A 26,923-nucleotide genomic window follows, 5' to 3' on the forward strand; every position below is an offset into this window, starting at 1 on the left:
CGTACCATGGAGGAGGAAATTTTGAGCATTCAAACACCTGTCGTCTTTGACTAATCAATCGCTCAGTGAGAAATACACGCACACAAACCGTACGCATCTTCAACTTTCAACAACAGCGATGAGATACGAATAAGCGTTCAGCATCGGGATTTATGCGTATTGCCGAGCAAGAGATCGTTGCACATCTCTGAAAAATTGCTCATATCGTACGGCACTGCAGCGGCGATCATAACTTTAGTCAATACCGTCGTCTGCCATTTGTTTGAAGATGTACAGTACGATCGAAACGCTGTGGAGATTGATAAATGTAAAAAAGTTGGTCTGACCAGCCTGCTGAAAGGTTTCGCTTCGCTTAACCGTGGTCAAAGTTGGCTTGTGGAAAATGCTGGATGGCTCGATGTTCCGAAAACGAAAAAATTAACTGATGCCGATGGCAACTCTGATGTAGTTATTCCGTTGAGCATGATATTGGGCTTCACTGAAGACTATCGCAGAATCATCGTTAACGCGAAACACGAGCTGATTGTTACAAGATCAAAAAGTGATTCAAATGCCATCGTTCAAAATCAAGACGAAGACTTTAGAATCGTGATCGATCAGGTGAAATGGTTAATACCCTACGTGAAGCTCTTGAATCAACGAAAAATTGCACTGTTGAATTTTATTGAGAAAGATACACCTGTCACCATGAGCTTCCGCAGTTGGGAGTTGTACGAATATCCTTTGCTACCGGCAACCACGAAACATGTTTGGACTGTGAAAACGTCCACCCATCTGAAAAAACCGCGATTTGTCATGCTCGGTTTTTAAACGAATCAAAAAACAAGCCGGCAAAAATGCCAATCATTTTGATTACTGTAACATTACTGACGTCAAGTTCTTCTTGAATTCCGAATATTATTTGTACGGTAACCTGAACTGGGTCATAGGTCAGAATCGCTTTGCATCACTGTACGAGATGTACACAAACTTTCAAGCCACCTGTTACGGCAAAGAACCCGAGCCTCTGTTGACGGAGCGCGAAATTCTATAGTACGAACCTTTGATTTTCATCGACTGTTCGAAATAAGACAAGGCTCTGAAATCTGAACCGGTCGATATTTGTATCTAATTTTAGGCTAAAAATAACTTCTCCACTGGTACACAGTCGACGTACCAGGATTCAGAAGACCGGGTCCCAGTTTTACACCAGAAGAGTTGTCTGTTGTGTCACTCGACGAATATACCAACCCGTCAATTTTTCTCTTTGAACCTCCGTACGATTGGAATCGTTTACTCGCTCCGTTCAAAAGCAAAAATTTTTGGCTGTCACGGAATTATCATGGACTATCCTGGGAAGGTGGTGATTTACCTTCCGAGAAACTTGACTTCACCATCGAATGTATGTCGCTGCGTAATGCTTCAACAGTTTACGCGAAAGGTTTGGAGAAAAAAAAGTTGGCTGCGGAAAATTCTGGGTGAAAAAGTTGAAGTCGTTGAATTGATGGATTTGGGTTGTCCGTCGTTCCAGAAATTGCATAAAATTTGGGATACTAATTCAAACTGTACGCATCATGCTATATTACGTCCAAACTGTGCAACTCAAAACGTATTGTTACTACGAAATTTTTTACTCAAACACAAAAGACAATCGGACCTACTCGAACAGTTATTCATTCCCGTCGCCTAAATCATGGGTACGATACCGTTGAGTGAGAAACACGTAATTACACTCATATATTAGCACTATGAATTTCACGTAAAACTGAAGATGAAGTTTCTCGAAATTCCGGTCAGGAAGAAGAAAGTTTAATACTTTGAAAGACGTGAGAATAAAAATCGACGTTTCGGCTGGGCCCTGCCGACCATCCTCAGGAATAACTTCTATAATAATTAACAAAACAGGATGCTTCAACACAACAATTCTGAATTGAGAGCATGGAAATATGTTCAAACGAATATTTGTTGTTGTACAATATCGGTGAAAAATTAAACAGTTGCAAGAAACTTGTCTGAGTGACAGTTTTAGGTTAAGTGTCAAATTTTAAAGAAAGGTTAATAAGAGGAAAAATTGGTTGATGAGAAATGAAATATGTCAGAAAAATGCTTAATAATAATGTGGGAATTGGAATTGGGAAAAAGATCAGTGAAATTTGAAAAGATTACTCACAAAAAATGACGACCAGTACATGCTTAGGTGTTGTTGGTAGTACAGCATTTCGGACGGAAGTGAAGGTTAGCGGGAATCGATCCGTAAATCTATGTTGATCACGTGTGATCTTGATCTATGTTCGAAAGTCATGGAATTCAAAGGCAGGTGACCAATCGGAGTAAGGGGCGCCACGATTTGAAAACACGATTATGTAAACTAGAGAATGTTGGAGTATAAGTGGCTAAGATGTTCAATATCTGTACGTTTTTTAACAGAGTTCCTTTTGTTCTTAAAGATATGAATCATTTCTTTGATGATACGTTTATACCAGTTCGGTTCTGTAGCTAAGGTTATAGAGTTATTGAAATCGAAATTGTGCCCCAGGCTCAAGGAGTGATCTGCTAAAGCGCATCTGTCAGTGACATGGCATTTGATATTAGAACGATGGCCAGAAATTCTATTTTTTAGATGTTGTGACGTTTGTCCAATATAACTCATGCTACAGTCTCGACATGGTATTTTATATACACAGTTAATTTTCTCTAAATTAGGAGTTACAGATTTAAGATGAGAAAACAGAGACAGTTTGGTAGTATTAGATATTCTGAAAGTAATTTCAATTCCCTCGTCATTCAGAATTCTTTTGATTTGGCTAGACAGATTTTCAATGTACGGTATAGAGATAGAGTTTTTAAATTTGTCCTTAACATTAGTTTGATTGTTGGAGTCTAAATTCCAATCAATCGAGTTGTACATTTTATCTACTCTATACTTTTTGATATCATTAATGAATTTTATAGGGTAGCCATTGGAAATGAGAGTTGTTTCTACAAGTTTTAAATTCTTTTTAAGGAATTGAGGGTTTGAGATTCTAAGGCAGCGATCGAATAAGGATATGGCGACAGATTTTTTATGTTTAATGGGATGATGTGAGTTAAAGTGAATGTATCTCCCAGACCAGGTTGGTTTGTGGTGCCAATCTAAAATTATGGTGTCATTGTGGTTAATCACCATAGTGTCTAGAAAACTGATTTCACCACCTTTTTCCAACTCAAAGGTGAATTGAATACGTGGGTGAAAGTTGTTGAACTTATTGAGAAGGAGTTGTAGGTTTTCGTTCTTGACACACGTTATAATATCGTCGACGTATCGATAGTAAAAAGGTAGGCTGAAAGGAAGATTTGAAATGATTTTTTTTTTCAAAATGTTCGAGTACTAGATTCGCTACTACTGGGCTAATTGGTGAGCCCATTGCTACGCCAAAAATTTGTTGGTAGAATTTATCTTTGTAGGCGAAATAGCATGAATCTAAACAAAGTTTGGTGGCCGCTAGGAATTCTTTTTTATTAATGTTGGTGAGAGATTTCAAATTGGGCCAGTTTTTACTGATAATCGATATTGCTAGATTGGTTGGAATGTTGGTAAACAGTGATTTGACATCTAGGGATACTAACAGGTGATCAGGAGGGATTGTTTTTCCCCTGATTTTGTTTACAAAAGACCAAGTGTCCTTGATGTGATAGTCTGATGTACCTGTTATGTTTGATAAGACACAAGAACAAAATCTCGAAATTTTGTAGGTGGGAGAATTGATGTTAGAAACAATCGGTCTGAGAGGAACATTTTCTTTATGAACTTTAGGTAGAAAATATATTTTGGGAGGAAGAGAATTGTACGTTTTGAGGTGTTTAGCAGAGTTGGAATCTATAAATTTTTTCTGTTGCCATAGACTTATCATATCGTTGACTTGTTTTTGTACTTTTAAGGTGGGATCACGAGAGATAAGAGTATAGGTAGTCGAGTCATTAAGGATATCTTGGCATTTTTGTTCAAACTCCATCTTTTCCATGACGACTGTAATGTTACCTTTGTCAGCATCGGTGACTACTAGGTGGTTATTTTGTTTTAAAAATTCTTTGGTTTGTTTAACTTTGGAAGTTATTTGAACGTGAGATGTGGGAGGATTTTTGCCAAGTCTGTTGCCAATGAGTTGGCTAATATTTGATCTTACTTTATCTTTGGTGATTCCACTTTTGTTAATGAGAGCTAATTCTACGCTGCTTACAATATTGTAACAACGGGGGGAAATTACGAAAGGTCTAAGAGAATCAAAGAGTTCTCTGTGCGATTTAAGCGAACGCCGAGCCAAAGAAGTCTCACGAACAAGGAATATTAAGAAAGAAAATAGATGTATTTGGACACAAGCTCTCTTTTTAAAGTCTAGAGACTGACTGTTTTTACAATAATGTCGGTGACGCAGCAACCTTATTCTTTTTGAAGACATAAGAGGTTTATAAACGTCTTTTATCTATGATGACTACTAGATCATTTAAAAGGGGACAAAACGGGTGATTTCACCCTCTGTAACACTACTCCCCCTCGAGGAAAAGAGTCGACCTGACTCGGAAAAGATAAACAATTACAAAAAATAATGTGATCTAGCAGTCAGTGCTCGAAGGTGAGTTGGAGCTGTGGCTCTAAAAATTAAGAACTCCCTTTTTTACTATCTGGCATTTGCCCACAGTCCCAGGGTAAACCACAGAAAACCTTGAGCAGATAGTTGAGCGTTAAATAATCTCAAAAATTTATGTGCCATGTTTTATAAAGGTTAGTGTTATTGAGTGTTATGTGGCTTCATGAATTCAAAGTTATCAGCAACGGCCCAGATTGATGTCGGGAATAAATTCAATCTTCTTCATGAAGGATCCCTCCGAAACAGGTTCGGATGAAAACACCGAAGCGAAAACCGACAATTCCGACAAAAACAGACTTCTCTTCACAGGAAATAAGGAAATAGTGGGGTGACTGATCCTAATCTTCTTTAGAAATAGTTCACCCTAGAGTTTTGGAAGGACAAATGTGAGTGGTGGTATAACAATTCAAATTCACCAAGTGAATTTGGGAGAATACGCGAATAAAATAAATTAAATATGTAGTCAAAAGAAAAGGAACGATCTTATCTGAATATCCGGAGAACCCAGGCTAAGACCGGACAAACAGTACAGCTGGAGGTAACATCGGGAACAGCCAAAGACGGCAGATTCGTCGGGAAAAATCTATAAAAACTCAAAGAAACTGACATATGGGTTAGAAAAATAAGAGAGGATCGACCAAACGCTCACTACTTCATTCAAGCGCAGAACCGAAACACTCTTCAAGCCAAAGAAATCGATGTATCAAAATTTCTCGAATCGAACAACATCGAACTAACCTTAACCTGTCAACGAACTTTCTAACCTTCAGAGAGCTACTGAAACGATGCTCTTGACTGATAAGGAGCTAAACGATCCAGATGAACGACTTTAGATTTCGACCGAGGGGAACGTCTAATTCTAAAAACAACGTCGTTAATCCGGTCAACAATAAAATAAGGACCTTCCCAATTACTTTGGAGTTTGGGACAACGCCCTTGTTGCCGACGAGGTTGAAATAACCAAACGGAATCTCCCTTCTCAAATTTTAAATTTCTAGCTCTAATATCATAACGATCCTTAGTCTTATCGGAGACCATACGAATTCTTTCCCTAGCAAATTCATGAACCTCGTCCAATTTTTGACGGAAAACGGAATTAAAATACACCTGGGACGAAGTCACGGAAGGATTGACGCCCTTTTCTAAATCTGACGGAAGTCGAAGATCCCGACCTGTCAACATCATAGCTGGAGAAAAACCGGTAGTGTCGTGAATTGCAGAGCGATACGATAAAAGAAATAAGGGAATCCACTCATCCCAATCTTTCTGATCCTGATCAATGAAAGAAGAAAGATAACGAAGAAGCGTCCTATTCAATCTTTCTACCATTCCATTAGACTGCGGATGCAAAGCGGTAGTACGAGTTTTTCTAATCCCTAAAATTTGAAGGAACTCCTTCATCAAATTCGACTCAAAATTTCGACCCTGATCTGTGTGTAATTCAAGAGGAGCTCCGTAACGACAGACAAATTCTCGAACGAAAGCTCGAGCAACGGTGCTAGCTTCTTGATTCGGAATTGAGACTACTTCTAACCACTTTGTGAAATAATCTGCTATCACCAGGGCATAGCGATTTCCTGACTTAGAAAGAGGAAGAGGGCCTAGGATATCCATTGCGACTCTTTCAAATGGAGCTCCTACGTTATATATTTGAAGAGAGCTTTTCCCTTTTTCACGAGGTCCCTTCTTGGCTAAACAAACCGTGCAAGTTCTGCACCAATTTTCAACGTCAGCTCGGCAGTGAGCCCAAAAATACCTTTCTCTGATCCTACCTAAAGTCTTATTAGAAGCGAAATGACCACCGACAGGTGAATCATGAAAGCTTGACAAAATCTCGGTTATCTTTTCTCTAGGAACCAGAAGCTGCCAACGAACCGACCTGGAGTCAGGTGATTCCCATTTCCTATAAAGCAACTGATCGAGGAGAAACAAGGAGTCCCACTGCGCCCAGTAAATTTTCAAAGACTGACTCATACAAGATATTTCTTCCCACTGAGGCCTGACTCCTGTGGATTTCCAATTCCGAACTAGGAGAAGATCTGAATCTTTCCCCTGAGCGATAATCCAGTCTTCTTTATTTTCAACGAGAGAAATTTGACGAACGTTAAGCGAAGGATCTAGCTGTTTATTTAAACGAGAGCACTGTTTGCAATCGTCCCCGCACGGACGACGAGAAAGTGCATCAGCATTACCATGCGGAATTCCGGGACGGTGTTTAATTTCGAAGTCATATTGACCTAACCTCTCCAACCATCGAGCTACTTGGCCTTCAGGTGATTTGAACGAAAGAAGCCAAGTTAAGGAAGCATTGTCTGTCCGAATCAAAAATTTCCTTCCATAAAGATAATGATGGAAATGGCAAATAGATTTTACCATCGCTAATAATTCCCTACGGGTAACACAATAATTGCGTTCCGGTTTAGACAAAACCCGACTGAAATAACTAATAACGCGCTCTTGATTATCCTGGATTTGAGACAAAACCCCACCTATACCACAGAGAGAAGCGTCAGAATCTACGATGAATTGAGAATCGGTGATGGGATAAGCTAATATCGGTGACGAAGTTAATAATTTTTTAAGGAGAACAAAGGCTCCTTCGCATTCGGGAGTCCAATCGAAAACAACTTTAATTCCTGTAAGAGCATGGAGAGGTCTCGCTATAGAAGCAAAGCCCTTAACGAATCGTCTGTAATAAGTACAAAGTCCTAAGAAACTTTGAACCTTTGCTTTTGAATCGGGACGAGGCCAATTCAAGACCTTTTCTATTTTAGAAGGATCTGTCTTAACACCTTCTGCTGAAACGACGTGTCCGAGAAAAGATACTTCCTTTTTGAAAAAATGACATTTTTTGGGACTCATTTTTAGACCAGCTTGGAATAAACGACTAAAAACCTGCTTAAGATTTTCCAATTCCTCATCAAAAGTCTTACCAAACACAATGATGTCATCGAGATAAACTAAACAAATCTTGCCAGTCAGACCTTGAAGGGCGAATTCCATCACTCTTTCGAAGGTAGCTGGTGCATTACAAAGGCCAAAAGGCATAACTTTAAATTGCCAAAGTCCACCCAACCCTGTGACAAAAGCTGTTTTCGCTTTGTCTAACGGATTCATTTCGACTTGCCAATAACCACTCTGTAAATCAATCGTAGAGAACCAACGGGCACCAGAAATTAAATCAAGGGTATCTCCTATCTGAGGAAGCGGATACGCATCTTTCTTGGTGATCTCGTTCAACTTCCTATAATCTATACAAAACCTCTTGGAACCATCTTTTTTATTGACCAAGACAATGGGAGAAGCCCACGGACTAGAAGACGGCTCAATAACATCTGCTGTTCTCATATCCTCTACTAATTTTTCAACTTCCCTGCGACCGTTTAAAGGAAGCCGTCTAGCTGCCTGTTTAATCGGAGCGTTATTCCCTACATCTATCGAATGCTTAGCTATGGTACATCTCCCGATGTCGGCAGAGTCTTTAGCAAAAGTCTCTTTAAAATCGTTAAAAAGGCAAACGAGACTGTTAGTCTGAGCGATATCTAAATCTTTAGAAGACCTAGTAAAGAGTTCCGTGAGATAAGAAGGAACGACTAATGAGTCCGACACATGTTCTAAAACGCGCAAAGACGAGAGAGTTTCTTTCTGTTCAGAAGAGTTAATAAACCTAGACGTTTCGAGATTGATTTTACGGTAACCAGAACAGAGAGTCGAATCGCCGGTAGAAATGACGCAGTTGTGAGCGGAAAGAAAATCTACGCCTAAAATGCCTTCATCTTCTATATCAGCTACTAGAACTTCATGTGGGGATTGAACACAATCCGCTACTGTTACCTGCACGACCATCTTACCTACGACAGGAGTAATTGCTCCGGTAGCTGTGCGAATAGACGCAGAAGGATTAATTGAAGCAAGAGACGAAATCATATCAGGACGAACAACGGAAATTTCGGCTCCAGTATCTATCACCCACAAACAACTTAGTCCGTTAACGGAACCTTTAGCATATAGGCCGGTACGGCGCAGGCCTCTAACCACGAACTGTGAAGCAATAGGGCTAAGGAACTTGGAAGAAACCGATGATATCCGCCCTTTCGAAACATCGGTAGCTAGTTTCCCGAATTCTGAGGAACAGAAGGTTGAGCTGCCCAAACCGGATTAGAGGGAGCCCTCTTGGAGGCATTTTTGCGCCACGAATCTTCCGCAGTCTTCAACTGACGGTCGAGTTTAAAACAATTCTTCGCAATATGTCCTCTTACGCCGCAAAACTGGCACTCTGAGACAGGCCGATTGGAGTTTGATCTATTGTAACGAGAGAAACCACTATTTTTCCTTCCTGGAAGAGAATCTGAGCTAGCCTGATTGACTGAAGGACGGGACGAAGAATTTTCTGAAGGTTCAGCTTGGCTCAACCGATGAAGTTGACGCGAACCTAAATCCGCCTCGTTTATGGCTTCTAATTCTAAACCCTTAATAATTGCTTCATGTAGAGAAGTTGGAGCTGCGAGCCTCAGATGATACCGAAGCTCTGGATTCCGAATCGCATTAATGAATTTCGCCCGAGCTATCTGATCTCTAGCCTTTTCTGTACAATCAGTAAGGGAATGTCGAGCGAGACGTTCGATGTCATTTCCGAGAGAGGCTAAATCTTCCTTGGGCCCTTGACGTCTATTTTCAAACTGAGTAAAATAAAGTTTGGAAAGATGTTCTTCGCCAAACCGGAGTTTAAGAGCCGCACAAATGCTGTCGAAATTTTCAGAATCCGAATCTGAAAGCGAACCAAGAACTACCAAAGCCGGACCAGACAAAGACGCTGTCAAATTAGCTGCTTTCTGGGACGGATTCCAACCATTAACCTTACTAATCATGTTAAACTGACGTTCGTATAGACTCCAAGCAGACGAACCGTCATACGAACCGGGCTTCAAATTCGATTGTTTCGAGGGCAACTCTACAATACTCGCAGGAGGTACAGAGACCTGATTGAGTCCGAACGAGCTCTGAGTCTGCGGAGGGAGAACATTGACAGTTCCGTGCGATATTAAAAAGGCCAGGAACTCTGCCTGAATATCTACGCTAGGATGAGACGACGCGACAGGAGGCTCAACTACTTCCGAAATATCACGTGACGGAACATCGTGGCATCGCGGAAAAGAGCTAACCTGAGCTTGTTGCGAGACATGAACAGGTGGAAAATTTTTAGCAACAGGGGGAATTTCGCCTCCCCCATAAATAGCGTCAGACCTTGATTGATCCGGAATTAAATGAATGGAGGTCCTCCTTGCTGGGACCGGGACTGAAGGAAGAGAAGTCCTTCTACCTGGAGATGGGACTGGGTGTATCGGGAATTCCTGCGGCCGCTCCTGAAGCTTCTGCACACCTTGCAGGATCCCGATCAGCGCCTGAGACACGATTTCTTGTTGTTGACGCTGTTGCGAGAGGAGTTCGTGCAGAAGATTCTGCTGTTCTTGTTGCTGCTGTTGTAGCAGTTGTTGATGTTGTTGTTGCTGTTGTTGATGTTGTTGTTGCTGTTGTTGTTGTTGTTGTTGCTGTTGTTGATGTTGTTGTTGCTGCTGAATCTGACGCATCAGCAAATCTTGGTTTCCCTGGATGAGCTCTGCCAAGAGAGCTAATTGGGGCTGGGGCTGAACCTCAGCTTCCGAACGACGAGAAATGGAAGGAAACGCTGGTACAGGAGAACGCTGGCACGATGAAACGCGTCCGGCAGCTCGTCGCTCCGCGCGTGATGCTCTCGACGTAGGAGTTTGTTGCATTATTGTTTTGTATACTTCTTTACACTCAAAATCCACTCAAATGGCACAGAAGAGATCCCACTTCTGACACCAATGTAACAACGGGGGGAAATTACGAAAGGTCTAAGAGAATCAAAGAGTTCTCTGTGCGATTTAAGCGAACGCCGAGCCAAAGAAGTCTCACGAACAAGGAATATTAAGAAAGAAAATAGATGTATTTGGACACAAGCTCTCTTTTTAAAGTCTAGAGACTGACTGTTTTTACAATAATGTCGGTGACGCAGCAACCTTATTCTTTTTAAAGACATAAGAGGTTTATAAACGTCTTTTATCTATGATGACTACTAGATCATTTAAAAGGGGACAAAACGGGTGATTTCACCCTTTGTAACAATATCATCAATAGGTAACTTAATATTATTATATGGTAAACCATGATTAGGACCGAGTGATAAGGTATCCTTAATTTCAGAAGGTAACTCTGTCTTAGATAGGTTAACTAACCAATTGTTAGTGTGAAACTCTTTAGGAGTATGTATAGACTTGAGTTTGTTAAATTTTATAATATTATCTGTCTTGATGGCATTGAATAAACGATTGGCCTTCTCTATATCCAAGTTGAAATTTTTATAATCTAAGTTAGTGAAATGGTTCGAAAAGAAAAAGTTGATATTATGATTAAGTTTTTGGATTAACAGCCTTTCCTGTCGATAACATGTTTTAATTTCGAGCGATAGACACTTGTGTTGAAAAAAGCGTAATGCTTTGATGAAGGTTTTTTCCTTTGTTAAATGTTGAAGGTTTCTGATTTTAAATTTTAGAAAGTTTGGAATAATACCAAATTGACGGCATTTAAGAAGGAACACTTTACGGTTTTTGATACGTGCTAGTTTTTGCCGGTAGTTCCAGATCTTCTTGGTTTGTGAGTGATTTGTAGAGGAAGGTGATCTCAGGTTAGAAGTGCGGTATGAAGTAGGATCACGGTGGTACGAGACGTCCACGAAGCCGTTTCGATGCATTGTATTTAGGAAGGAAGTTCGTGACCAGGAGGTAGATTGAAGATGAAGTTTGTCGAAATTCCGGTCAGGAAGAAGAAAGTTTAATACTTTGAAAGACGTGAGAATAAAAATCGACGTTTCGGCCGGGCCCTGCCGACCATCCTCAGGAATAATTTCTATAATAATTAACAAAACAGGATGCTTCAACACAACGATTCTGAATTGAGAGCATGAAAATATGTTCAAACGAATATTTGTTGTTGTACAAAATCGGTGAAAAATTAAACAGTTGCAAGAAACTTGTCTGAGTGACAGTTTTAGGTTAAGTGTCAAATTTTAAAGAAAGGTTAATAAGAGGAAAAAATTCATTCCTCATCAACCAATTTTTCCTCTTATTAACCTTTCTTTAAAATTTGACACTTAACCTAAAACTGTCACTCAGACAAGTTTCTTGCAACTGTTTAATTTTTCACCGATTTTGTACAACAACAAATATTCGTTTGAACATATTTCCATGCTCTCAATTCAGAATTGTTGTGTTGAAGCATCCTGTTTTGTTAATTATTATAGAAGTTATTCCTGAGGATGGTCGGCAGGGCCCGGCCGAAACGTCGATTTTTATTCTCACGTCTTTCAAAGTATTAAACTTTCTTCTTCCCGACCGGAATTTCGACAAACTTCATCTTCAATCTACCTCCTGGTCAGGAACTTCCTTCCTAAATTCACGTAAAACTGTAATCTTGAGTTGTTTTTTTTCAATAAAATATTTGTCATCGTCAATATCAACCTTTAATTCAGAATGTCTGTCCTGCTAGTCAAGAGTTTATTTCAAAACCATCCAGAATTTGACATCGCACCTCAATCCGTCGTCGGCAGACCGCTCGCCGTCAAGTAGAAACTAGTCGAACGCGTTGTTCGTCGGCCTACGATTCCGAGAATCTTTCAAGGTCAAAGAAGCTCTTTTTCACGGTCCCAGACCGCTCGCTGTCAAGTCGAAACTTGTCGAATGCATTGTTTGTCAGCCTACATTCGTTCAGGGTCGAAGCAGCCGCATAGAAATTTCAGAACCGTCCAGAATTCAACGTCGCACCGAAATCCTTCGACCACGGGCCGCTCAGCGTCAAGTCAAAACTCGTCGGACGATTCCGAGTATTGTTTTCGTCGTACGATTCCAAAAATTGTTTGTTGACCTGAAATTCGTTCAAGGCCAGAGCGGGTCGTTCAGAATTTAAAGTCGCACCGAAATCCTTTGACCGCATGCCGCTCAACGTCGAGTCGAAACACGTCGGACGAATTGTTTGTCAGCCTAGATTCGTTCAAGGCCGTTGCATGAGCCTCCCAACGTCACACCTCCGCCCTCGAAACCTCTCGATCGCCGGAGAATCTTCTCGAAGCTCTCAAAACCTGACACATGCCAGGATTCTCGGTCGAACGTTCGAGGATCCACGGGGTCCGTTCGAACGCCTGAGGATTCACGGAATGCGCTGAGTAATGCAGTCATCGATCCCGCTCGATGGCATGATTTTCTTTACCGACGAAGATCACAATTTATCCCAGAAGGGTTAATACCACGGCAATTTCAGGCATTTTTTACCAACGATCATGGTCATTTGGAGGATTTTTTACCGACGATCATGGTTATCTGGGGGATTCTTTACCAACTATCATGGGAGATTTTCTTACCGACGAGCGGTTGGCAGAGCACGTTTTATTCAATGGGGGGGAGGGTAACCTTCAAGGTTTCGCTCTGGGATGTACAGATAGGCGGTTTGGCCGGCGGATAGGCGGCTTGGTCGATAAAGAAGGTGTTTGTACTCAGAACCGGCCTTGTTATACTACTTTTTTATCGTATATTATATTTTTTTCATTGTATATTTTTTCACATATTTAAACTTGAATTTGATTATTTTCTCACGTAAACGCAAGATAAACGGCGTGCAAGGGTAGTAACCCCTCTTATAATTTTTTCAAGAATATCCAACTATATGTCATATTTCCTTCGTGTTCGGATGCATTGTCATCTTTTTTTCCAGATTTTTAGACACGAATTTCATAATTTTTTGCACACATGTAATTATATTTAGGGCTGGCTCACCCTCTTAATTTATTTATTTATTTTTTTTTTTTTTGTCGAGAAATATTTATTTTCCATTTCTCTTCATGAGAAAACTTCTTCAGTTGGATTGGTGAAAAAATACTATATTCTTGTGGGTGAAACTGCCAAATTGCCCCTTGACATGCCTCACTCTGAAGGATGGTTTCACGCCTTTGAAGTGTTTCATGGCCGATACAAAAAAATATGTGTCGCTCAGTTTTTAGTCCACTTCAACAATTTACAAAATAAATCAAATCGTAAAGTTAGGGCTGGGATACCTTCCTTGTGAGTATAAGTGCGTTGTAGTCAATAATATCATAAATACAAAATTTGCATTCAGCAAAAGAACACCCCTCACGGTAAAAACCCTCAAGTTTTGGGGGCAAGCCTCAAAATTTAGGAGTTTACCCTGAAAGTTGAGGATGAAGCCCTAAATTTAGGGGTTCACCCCCAAAAATTGAAGGTCAACCATCATCAATGGAGGGTTAATCTCCAACTATTGGAGATAGACCCTCAACCATTAAAAGTTCATCCCCAAGAGTTGAAGGTGAACCCTCGACGTGGAAGGTGAAGCCTCAACGTTGAAGGTACACCTCCAACGTGGAAGGTAAACCCTTAACGATAAAGGTTAGTTCCTAACAATTGAGGGTTCAATCCTCAAGACATGAAGGTGAACCCTCGACGTTGAAGATACACCTATAACGATGAGGGTAATTCATATTCCCAAAATTTAACTGATGGTAAATGTGAGGGTGAACTATCAACATTGTGGGAATTGTCCCCTGCAACCCCAAGGGATACACCGATCCTTTCTTCAGGGTAAACTCAAAAATTTGGGTGTCAACGGGAAAATATAATATGTAAAAGATTGGTGGTGAACCCTTGATTTCATTGCAGGGTAATATAACCCGTCAAAATTCGAAGGTAATTCTTATGATATTCGTCGAAGTTCTATTATTCTCAATAACATATGAAATGATCTATCTATATATTATTTAGAGCAAAACCGATGATTTAATTTGAATCAACTTTCGAGCAGCTCGCTGGAATTAAGCCATCGCATCATATTATAATAATTTCTTCTATGCTTTTTGTTTCTTTTTGGTATTTGGTTGTTTAAAAACACGATTAAATGAATGAGCACGGAGTCATCAGGTACCTGATAAGAAAAGGAGAAACGTTCAAATAAATAAGATTCCCAAATGCATTATGACATTCCGTCAACGAATGTGCATTGGCAAGCGGTCTGATTGTATATAAAAAGAAACAGGATTCACTAATTGTATAATGTCAGTAATCTACAGGTATACAAAAATAAAATCATAAAAATAAAACGAAGTAACCAACAGGTATATAACGATAAAATAATAAAAAGTGTAGTAACCGACAGGTATATAAAGATAAGAGAATAAATCACAGGAACCGACAGCTCTACGTGGATAAAATTATAACACCTCAGCTCACAGGCATATGCAGATAAAATCATAAGCACAGTAACCAACAAGTATACGAAAATAGAATTATAAAACTCACAAGGAAACTTTTTCAGGTGTCCCCCTCCGATTTCGATGAAACTCTGGTATGTTATGGAGGGTCAAAATCGATGATATACGTATTTTTTTTATGGGCCCAAACTCATTTTAAAGGGGTGCAACACCCCTCCAAAGTTGACCACCTCCCAAGATGATTTTTCTGTTTTGCATACAAGGAGGGGATTTTGATAACTAATAATGATAGTAATAAATACCTTGTCAAAAGTGATGAAAAACACACTTCGAATATTCTCAAGAACTCTTTATTTTAGGGGTTAACTTGTATATACAAAGTTCATTTGTTACATTGGAAACAAGATGTTCATCAGAGCTCAATGAATCCAACAGCACTGTGAAGAGCATGCAAGAATACAGAATACGTGCTTTCGATTTTTTCCCAAAAACTGAATTCCTATCGACTTTTTTCCCAATATTGCGGATTATGTCTAGTATTTAGCCATGAATCATTGAATAACATTGTTTGAGGCTCACATTCATTCTGGCATCGCTCTCTCATCATTTGACTGTTTTATCATTTTTTTTCAAGAAACGTAAATATTTTTCATTTCAAGCAGACTATCAACTACTCGAAAATTCGATGTGTGTCATATGTAAACAAGTCACATTTCTACTTGAATTAATTCTCTGGAACAGATATTTTTTTTAACGATTACGCGTATCTTTCGGATATTTTCAATATGAAAAGTCGTGAGACCGTTCAGTGCTTGTTAATGCGTTAATAACAGAACTTCGAGCAGTTATTGAATTTCTTCTCACGTTTACAATGAAAGTGAATTCAATAAACGTTATCAAACTTCTGTGGGCAGCATTTGAAGTAATGAATATACCCGAGTCCCCGTTAACAAATGATGAACGTGAAATAGTATCGATCTTCGAAAACATTCTATTACAAAGCATGACAGAATATAATAGTGTGGAAATGATTGAGGAAAATTCTCTTGACTTTGAAGAGCCCTACAAAAATCTTGAAACGTTCGCAGTGGAGGATGCAGATTTTCAGGTGCCTTCCGAAGGACCTGAAGACAGCTGTTCCGAAGATGACAAACCTTTAAGTTTCGATTATAAAAGAAGAGCTGTTGAATATTGGAGGAGTGCAAAGACGAAAAAAAATCGCTCAATTTATACGGTTTTTCATAGATATAAAAAAGTCAAATCAGTACGACGATTGCATCGTTGGGCACACCAAATCAACCAGGGAGGGACATACATGGAAAAATTGGCTCGCATATCAGAGTATACATTGCAGAATATGAAAAATGCCATTGACGCAGGCTTGATTGTTCATGATACGGATCTGCGAAGATGAGCTTTACAGGCCCAAGGACTTATAAGTCATAAGGATTTTTGATTTCAAGCATCGCCAACGTGGTTACTTCACTTTAAGAAGATCCATCGCATTACTAGCAGAAAAGTCAATAAATTCGTCACGCGAAAATCAGGGGAAAATAGTGAATATTTACACAAGAGTGCTGAAGAATTTTTGTAAAGAGTTGAACCTTATGTTTCCGAATATGGATTACAAAATATATATAATTCTGATCAGAGTGGTTTCCAAATAGCGATTTATTCTGGACGAACGTTAACGGAAGAAGGAACTAAAAAAGTGTCGTGCATAGTACAATCAGTAACTTCAACAACGCACAGTTATTCTATACAGCCTACAATTTTAGCGGACGGAAAATTATTATCTCCTTCATTTATTGTTTTAATAGAACCATCCGGAACGTTCGGACCTATAGTTGAACAACATTCATTCAGACCGCCAAATGTTTTCATCACAGCTTCCAAATCAGGAAAACTTACTTCAGGTATAATAATTCTTGTTTCGCGCTGCATATATTCAAACGGTATTAATCACAATGATTCATTACAGAGCATTTCAAGATGTGGTTAGAAGAAGTGTTTATCCCAAAAGTGGGACTGAAGAGTCTACTTCTAATTGATTCTTGGAGTGGGCATTGTTCTAGAGTTGTGCAAGAGACGACACCCCCAGACAAAAAGTTGACGACTTTATTGATACCGAAAGGAACCACTGGAAAAATTCAACCTCTCGATGTTTTCGGCTTCCGTATATGGAAAAATTATATTCGTCATTTTTCAGACACCGTAGTTCTTCTTGATTATGATTTAAATTTACATTTAAGGAATAATATAATAAAATTACAGTCTTTAGTTCACAACCAACTGTCATCTCCGCGATATCATAATTTGTTTCGTTATGAGTGGCATGAAAGCGGGTTCATTGCAAAAAAACCTGATGAATTTGATAACCCCGTCGATTTTGCATTTGGACAGTCATCTCATCCGAATTGTGAAATCGAAGGTTGCACGAATGTCGCAGTAATCAGATGTTCTTGGTGTAAAAAATCACTTTGCCTACAGCATTTTTTTTATAAATATCATTATTGCACCGACTATCATCCATAAAGCGATCTATAGATAAACTTGGAACTTGTTTTTGTTTAAAGGGTGTGGCCACGGTAGAGGAATCATGTGCATATTCAACAATTTTGTATTATATAAAAACGCAATTTATTTACAAAACTATTTACAGGTGTATTTAGTGTATGAATCAAAGTAACAAAAAAAAAAATTCCTTCATCCATTTTTTCAATGCAAAATGGCTAATAATCACTACTTGTTTTTTGTTGATCTTTTTCCCAGCCCTTACCCCTCAAATATCTGTGCCATAGAATTAATTCAAGTAGAGATGTGACTTGTTTACATATGACACACATCGAATTTTCGAGTAATTGATAGTCTGCTTAAAATGCGAAATATTTACGTTTCTTGAAAAAAATTGATAAAACAGTAAAATGATAAGAGAGCGATGTCAAAATGAATGCGAGCCCCAAACAATGTTATTCAATGATTCATGGCTAAATACTAGACATAATCCGCAATATTGGGAAAAAAGTCGATAAGAATTCAGTTTTTGGGAAAAATCGAAAGCACGTATTCTGTATTCATGCATGCTCTTCACAGTACTGTTGGATTCATTGAGCTTTGATGAACATCTTGTTCGTAATGTAAAAAATGAACTTTGTATATACAAGTTAACCCCTAAAATAAAGAGTTCTTGAGAATATTCGAAGTGTGTTTTTCATCACTTTTGACAAGGTATTTATTACTATCATTATTAGTTATCAAAATCCCCTCCTTGTATGCAAAACAGAAAAATCATCTTGGGAGGTGGTCAACTTTGGAGGGGTGTTGCACCCCTTTAAAATGAGTTTGGGCCCATAAAAAAAATACGTATATCATCGATTTTGACCCTCCATAACATACCAGAGTTTCATCGAAATCGGAGGGGGACACCTGAAAACGTGTTATTGTCAGTAACCAACAGGTATACGAAAGTAAAATTATCAAACAAAATAACCAACAGGTATACGAAAGTAAAATTATAAAAGAAGGTAACTAGGAATGAACGATCCGGCACTGAGGCCGGTTTGCCTAGTTCTGTTATCTGGGACGACATTCAATGGTCAGCCACCCGCATGAACGGCACACACATATCAATGATCGAGAACTCGCGTCACCGCACTCAGGCATACATCCACGCTATAAGCTCAAGGAGACGCAAAACATATTACAATATAATATAAGGATCACTATTGATATTGCATTTTACTTATCCTGCATGCCATTATGCAACGCTCCAAAAGAATACTACTCAGTTTTTTCAGGGTTGAAATTTGAAATCATAAACTAGACTATATATGGGGATTCCCATGTCAACTTGGTGAATCGTAAACATTGACCCTCTTCGATTTTCTTAGTGATTTTTTATATGATCGGTCTTGGAAATTATCTGAAAATTATCGAAGCTGAATATTTCATATATTTTCATATGGTGTATGCACATCTAGGCATACATCTCCATCATAATATAATAATGAATGAAATGCAACGGGTACAGATAATTCTTCATGGCTATATGAATTATGCATACGTATATTAAATTTTATTTACGATTGTTCTTCTGCGTGGGGATACATTATACCTCCTTTTATATTAAACGTGAATTCGTATAGATATACAAGAATTCAATAATGTTAATATATCATTTTCGTGGCATTCAATGATAAAAATGAATATCCAAATGCATATATAATATATGTGTATGATTGCCTCAAGATATCAAATGAGAAATTACCAGACAACTTCTTAATGAGTCAGTTTCTATTGTATTGAATAATGGTGTGTAATGCACTTTTGTAATACCGTTACATCTATAATCCCAGTAAAATGATATAATAAGCTCGTGACTCGAGAATTCTTTCAAAATAAATCCTCGATTTTGTAAGAATCTGGACGTCATCGCGTCACAACAATATGTTCACACATATACGTGTGTTGTCGATCATCGTGAGGCTGCGACGATGGTCAGTCAATCAGTATCCGTAGAGTCCTTTACATCAATCATCAATATAACAACTCGAATTAACATATAAGCATGGAGACAGAATTTCAATTATTTATTTATTTGTTTTGTGTCATCCGTTCGAACCCTGTTGGGAAAGTTTAAGAAAATTCTGACACCAATTATCAGATTGATCAAAGTATATGTATATTATATAAGGACTGACGACTCAACATAAAGGACAAACATTTATTTTCATCGTACGACGCCTCAGAAAGATAAGAGTTATTTTTAAATATTTATGTTTGTCTTGTTTTATTTCACGTCCCATCAATATTTCTCGCCAATTTTAACTGTATAACCATTTATATAATTATAAGATTTACTTTGCCATTATGCGTTTATAGCACCTGACCTACCAATTGGGAGGTCCACCCTCGGTTTGGGAGTAAACCTTCGATTTCGAGGTTAACCCTGAATCAAGGGTTACGAATTTACCCCTTAGAGGTTGTAGGTTATTTTGGGGGTTATTTTGGGTGTAAAATTGGGGTTTTTTTTCTCCCCCTAAGGGAGAGGTGCACTGGATATACAGTAGCTCTCAAAAGTATTTTGATAATATGAAATTAGTAATTACTTTGATCAATCTTTTTTCTGACTTTTCTTTACTTTCACTTTATTTTCGAGCAATCAAGAGTTAATTTTAAACAATTATGGAGAATATCGAATTTCTTTCACCAAATAATATTATTGTTTTTTGTGGTTTATACTTGCATGTAATCAACTCAATTACTATCTTTGTCAAAATACTTTTGAGCGCTACTGTATGAGAAGGATTATTGTAACAATAGCGGAGACGCCTGTGCGTATACGTTCACGGATGGGCCTTTTCTGGTCCCGGGTTCGGCTTCCGCGATCGTCCGTTAATTCTTCTCATCGAAAAATTTTCTCTTCAATTAATTGCATGTATATTCCTGACCAATAAAATTCGAAAACATCTAAAAAAGCGACACACCGCAGTCGTTGTGAAAAAACTCGTATGCAGTATGCAATACAAATCATGCTTGGTGTTGGCCACTCACACCTTCCAAACAACATGCGTGCATACGACTTTGCGTCACAAGTATGAGTGCGTGTAGTCTGTCTCATTAATATACGAACATTTATTATTTCAGCCCACATAAATCACATACGAGGTGTCGCGGGCGTCAATCATGTGGGAATCGGAGCAGGATTTGACGGCATCAATTTGTGAGTTTTTCTATTATATGTCTTCATATCACAACTCATTTATTGTAAACTGCTCAGAATGAGGTAGAATATATAAAGCAAGACACTTTCGTGTGAACAATCAAAGAGCCACTAGTGGTAACAGTTTGCCGTACTAATTGTTACAAACGAGCATGCTACTTAATTCTTATGTACAGTCCACTCTCAAGGGGTGTATTTTTCTTGGAACTCAGGTACCCCCACAACTGACACGCGTTCACGCTGTTGGAGTTCTCGTTGCGCTCTCGTAATAGTGCCGCCGCGCCGGGTAAACTGTGACTACTCGTGTATATTTACGTATATTCGTTTTCCTTAGCATATAAAAATGGATTGTTTTGATTTTCTGAATTCAATTTCTTTTTCTAAATTTCATCATTTTAAGAAAACTTATCACATGTATTCCCATTTATTCCATAAAATGTGTTAAAAATACACATTGATATAGTAAAATCATCAAATGTATATAATCCCTATTTTTTTAAATAAAATCAATTATCATTTTAATGATAATAATCGAAATTTATGACATTTTTTGTTGATGATATTATTACTATATTATGAATTTTATAACGAAATAACATTATTAAAAAAATAATGACAATAATTTCAATTTAAAGCACAGAATTATTCGTTATTGCATTGAGCCAGCGTTTGGCACTATTGAGAGAGACGAATATGAAACCCGAAGTGAGCCCGTGGTGGGGGTTACGTTCGAATGAGAATAAGGGGAAGCGGCACTACTTATTAGGAGCGACACTATTACGTGAGCGGACTGTACGATGACTTTGTATGCTTAGTTTGTACGAAATAACCCGGTATAATGCATGGAGCATTCCATGTCGACTGGACCAAGTTTTGACCCTCGTATGATTTGTTTCCAAAAAAGGTGTAGTAGGACCACAAGAACGCCGTCTGATATTTTTCAAAAATTTTTCGAACAATCTCATAGGAGTAATGACTATCAAAAGTCAAAAGAAATATCCGAAAAAATACTGCATTTTATTCTGATCATTCTGTCACAGGACCCATAATGGCGAACGACCTCTTCTTAGGCGGTTGGATACCTGCGACATTCTTGTTCAGCCAAAATATGGAGAATTTTATTTCTTACAACAATTATTGAAATCAACATTGAATGTTTTTAGGTCAGTCGATATTTCGTCAATATCCTCTTACATCTTCCGGACCTCACGCTCTTTCAACTCTGTTTTCTCAGCGCGCATTTTCTAACCAGGTTCAATAGTAGAAATTATTGACATACATAAATGTACGTTAATTCTGCATTCGACGAATGTCAAGTTAACGAGAAACCAAACTTTGATTTCATTAGTAAAATATCAACTTTTTGGTAGGAGAAACGTTCCCCACACAATTGACGAAACTTTTGTCTCTTACTCTTGGACAAGGCGGTTATTACTGGTGAAAAACTTATTTCACACTCTATTACTTATGACAAGGCATAGAATCTATGAATCAATACAGAAATTGAAATTTAGTATGGATTTCCCATGAACGTTTCAAAATGTTCAGCATATTACCGATTTTCACGTGATGTTCACTATCAAAGTACAACTCGAATTCCAGTGATTTCCAGTGATTTGGAACTAATTCCACAAGTGAATAGTCCCTCGCTGCTGATGTTCGATCCTGCGTTTGGTTCGTTCATATTTGAAAAACTAGCTGCCTATGCACATGTCACAACAATTTTGCTTCAGTCAAAGCTTTCAGTGTCTAAAATATAGAAAGCATGTGTTAATATTCAGGATAGATAGAAATTGAGATGACGTAAAACAGAGTACTATACATTTCATACATGCTTTCACTCAGTTATGTCTCGAAGAATGTATTAAACCATAAATAGTCTTCAAGTGATCTGTGGACCATATAGCTTGCATTGTGTAGCACAAAAATATCCAACCTCTCTGATGATAAACGAATGAACAGAAACCGTACCAGCCTAGATCTGAGTGTAGCTAGCACAGAATACAATGCAATCAACTTTCGTGGGTAACAAAGCTCAGAAAGGGATTACCAAGGCCAGCAAATGCTTGTACAGCAACTTGTTTGTTGTACAGAATGGCGAACATATTTTGCATCATGTGCCACACAGCTGACAGATTGTTTTCGAATTGCGTTGTTCAATGATAGCTTAGTTTCCTGCATATTCCAACCCTTGTCCTTCGCTTTTTGCCAGTAGCAGTTGATTTCTGTAGATGCCAGATCTACGCTTTATTGGTGAACCCACATTAGAGGCAATACTATACTTGCATCCAGCTGTCAGCCAAGATACTTAATTGAAGATACTTCACACATATTTTACATCAGAACGTATTGCTTTGTATATACTGTAACCAATTGTTTGAGGATTATATGTAGATTGGTTACCTTACGGCGCAGTTACTAACCTGAATAATTAGATATTGAGAGATAATGAAAGAGAGACACATGATTGTTGGGCGCCAGACACACATGCGTCAGAAAATAGATAATTAGAAGAAAGATATAGACCAAGACAAGATCAGGTTCTACCACGGTTTTGCACAGCTTGCTCAGTATAGACAAGATAATGGTAGAGGGGAGGGGTTGAATCCAATAGATAAGATAAGAAACAGGTGAAGCAGAAATAGCATCAAATATATTGACCAAGAAGCGATAAATATCAATAACAAGCAAACAACTGAAGAGATTTAGATACAAATAAGATAGGTGAGATAATTAATTTAAAGCCAGGAAAAGTTAAGCGAGAGACTTAACAAATAACAGAACGTTTTCAGAATAAACGAGAGATATGCGTAGGCTCGCGATACTATGATTTCAGGTAATAATTAACACGGTTTTATAATGAATAGGCAGAACAGAGAAAGATACAAGGTACTTGAATTAAGCATTGATCAAGCAAGCCATAAAATATGAGAAGAGATTGTAAGAACCATGCGAAATACAAAAATTGTAATAGTTATCACATTACCAGAAATATCAGAGATATAACAGAGGCAGGGAATTATTAATTACAAACGAAATTCAAAGAAACAGGTCAAGCAGAGAATTATTATGAAATATAGGAACTAACAGATAATACGTAGTCTCTAGTTTGCGGTAAGTGCGAGAAGAAAGAGAGATAATATTCGGTACGATAAAAAATGATTTCGTGATTAAAACAAATAATACTCAAGAGAATTAATGCGCAACATACGACAAACCAAAGAGACTACGGACAACTACGATCAGCGGTATTAGCGAAGAAAATAATGAAAACGATGTTATTCGATACGGCGCAATAATCCAAAGTCAAAAGAACGACGAGCGAGACCGCACGGCGATGTAAGATCGCCCACGCGGTACAGTCACTAAGATAAATTAATCAAAGATAATAGGTAAAGAAACAGTTATGAATTGATCAGAAAAAGTATAACGAAATAGTAATGCTCTATAGCTAAGGTAAGAATTGATAACTTAACAGAACATGCTGCTATACAGCGATATTAGATATTTAGGTATTCTAGAAGAGAGAGATAATAAAATAAAGCAATAGTCACTAACAATGCGTGAGTAAGAGTCAACCAGTCGCGAAGTTACTTGCAATAAGAAATAGAAAATAATAAGATGAGAAGTAGTAGAGAATAAGGTACGAGCCCAGGTGGCTCACGCAGACCAACTGCAAGAGAGAGAGAGAGAGAGAGATGAAGATACGATATATTGCAAGTAATTTCGTGGCTTCACACAATAGAAAAGCAACCTCAGTTACGTAAAAAGAAGATAAAACCGGCACCGAAGATGCGGTAAGAAAGCGAGAAACTGAATCTATTGATAGCGATAATAATACTGGATACTGCGAGAGCACGTCTTTATTAATCGAGAACTGAACGTAGAGTGTCGAGACAAGCGATGATCCTGACTTTCGTCGTGCTGCTGTCACGTGATTCTTCCTCAAATTTGCTTTATTCGAATTGGGCCAGCAGGTTGCGTTGATCGGGTCTACGGGTAGGCGGCGATAATCCCTCGCCGCGTGTTTTTCTTCTCCTTCACTGACAGGTATTGAGGTATCGGCACGTTGGCGGTGGTCGGATATGTTTTTATCAGCTGTGCTGTATCGTTGATGAGAGGGGAAGTCGCACCACTCATGTATTGCGATATCGTAGTATGCGGGAATGTCGCGGTACCGGTATTTTGGACTTGCGACCGATTATGCTTCACTCCTTGCTTTACTGGTACTCCCCGTTGTAGCTATTTCATTGGCGCTGCATCCCGGCCCTCGCTCATCGGAGCCCTCATGCCAGAACGATCTGGTGGTGATGGCCCTCGACCCGGATCCCCACACTGTATCCACCAGATCCACGTGGTCAGCATAGTCTAGCCTATTCCACGCCACAGCCCCTCGATAGAACGGTTCATTAAGAGAAAACCGTCCTCTATTTGATAGACAACGACTTAGTAGATGTCGTGGTCGGTTCAGCTCCAGGCTGATAAGTATCGTCGACGGGAGGCTTTGTTGTGTTTTTGACGCACAGCCCTGTACGCCGTCTGGCGATTCATCCGAGCGGTAAAAGCATTGATTCGTGGTTCGGCTCCTGGCCGATAAGTCTTAAATAGTTGGAGGTACTGTTTGTGCATTACGCACGACCCTGTTCACAACTTAGATAGGCATCCATCGGGAGTGGCTTCAGCAATATTCGTTCGTCCGTAGTTGGTGGTGGTCGGTGTTGAGCTGGTACGTGACCCTTGTCAGGCAGTGTACTGGTATCTTGAAGCGGAAGTCTCGTAGATGGTTCGCGTAGAGCGTTACAAAATTAGAAAATAGAATAGAATGAGCTTAATAAAAAGAACTTCACTTAAAGATAACTAGTCGTTTTTTTTTGGAGTATTGGCCTCAGACGTGCTTTCGTTATTTTCAGCGATATTTTGTACGTAGGGAAGTGCGATAATTGAACCATGTGACGGGGTACGAAATACCACGTCACAATACATACCAGCTCTTGTGGCACACTCGTGAGATTCTGCAGATTCTATTGAATCTTGCTCATTCTTCGCCATCGATGTTACGACGTACGATTTGTTACGCACTTTGTATCCTGGACTGATGTTTGTTCCACAGTGCATGCTGAGCTTAGTGACGTACTTTCTGGTGCAAACCTAATTATATAGAAGGTGTAACTGTCAGGTTATGTATATAGTGGAAAATGTGGATGCTTATCGATATTGATGAATGGATAATTTCTGTATACTCTTCTGGGTATGAAGAAATGTATCGAAAACAGAATTATTAAAGCAGACTGCTATTGACGTTTATTGTCCCGTGTGGAGGCATTTTATAGAACCCCACTATGACATTGTGGCGGACACCCGCCACTGGCGAGAAAAACCGTTGAAATATTTTCGTGTCCGACTAGCCTTCGAGTGTCCAGGCCTTGCCTCGCTAGCCGAGGGCTAAGGGTTTGACCGCGCCGGAAATTTCCCTACATGTGGCATTTTTGGCGCGACGCGACCCTTGGCCTCGACTCGGGGGCGAGCCTGCACTCTTTCTTTACCCTAGTCTTCGTTGCGCTCTCGTAACATACGCATCAAGTAGCTAGCTTCATTCTTTTGCTTTCTGTACCTTCATCAATCAATCGTGTAAATTCAGTACCTCGTTTGTTCTCTGTTTCAATAAAGCATCTATTAATTTCTTGTTATCGTTAACCATAATTATCGGCGTCAATCATTTCGCTAATCACTCCACAACTCCAAAACTCTACAGACATCAATATTGAAAATTTTAATGAATCACATATATGTATGAAAAACAATCCATAATTTCTCTAACAAATTTCATAAATTTAGACCAACTAGGGGCTTCGACCCTGCGCGCTTCGCGCGCCAACCCCACCTCGGCGCTACGCGCCTCACTATTTCCTTATACAGTGTCCATTAGACAGGTGAATTTATTTGTGCTGATTTGATGACAGGGCTGCAACTGTTGATCGGTTGTTTCCGATCAACCCGACATTACTATTGGCTCCCTATGCAGGTCTGCTCAGATTGTTTTCATGAACGAATCCACTCACATGTACAAAACCCCCGATGCCATGTATCCCCAATTGAATTTGGCGACTTATTTTGCTATAGTTATTATCTTCCCCATAGTAGAAGAAATTCACAACTTTGCTACAAGTAGAATTTCTATGGCTTCAGACAAATTGAAAACTCGTTATGATATTCGAGCCAGGGATATAAAATTTAATGCCGGAGATTCTGTCTGGCTCTTTTAACCTTAAAGACAGAAAGGACGAGGTCCGAAACTACGAAGAAACT

General features: G+C 38.9%; 1 protein-coding gene across 3 annotated transcripts in view; it reads left to right on the plus strand.

Moving 5' to 3' along the window:
- LOC124307480 (dipeptidase 1-like) overlaps nucleotides 1-26,923 on the plus strand; it is a 1,861,010-nt gene that overhangs the window by 1,538,521 nt on the left and 295,566 nt on the right. For all 3 annotated transcript variants that reach the window (XM_046769153.1, XM_046769154.1, XM_046769155.1), the window contains exon 11: nucleotides 20,542-20,617. In XM_046769153.1, the coding sequence (XP_046625109.1) occupies nucleotides 20,542-20,617 (76 nt within the window). The remainder of the gene's footprint in view (nucleotides 1-20,541; nucleotides 20,618-26,923) is intronic.

Source organism: Neodiprion virginianus, chromosome 6, assembly GCF_021901495.1.
Source record: "Neodiprion virginianus isolate iyNeoVirg1 chromosome 6, iyNeoVirg1.1, whole genome shotgun sequence".
NCBI classification, from domain to species: Eukaryota; Metazoa; Arthropoda; class Insecta; order Hymenoptera; family Diprionidae; genus Neodiprion; species Neodiprion virginianus.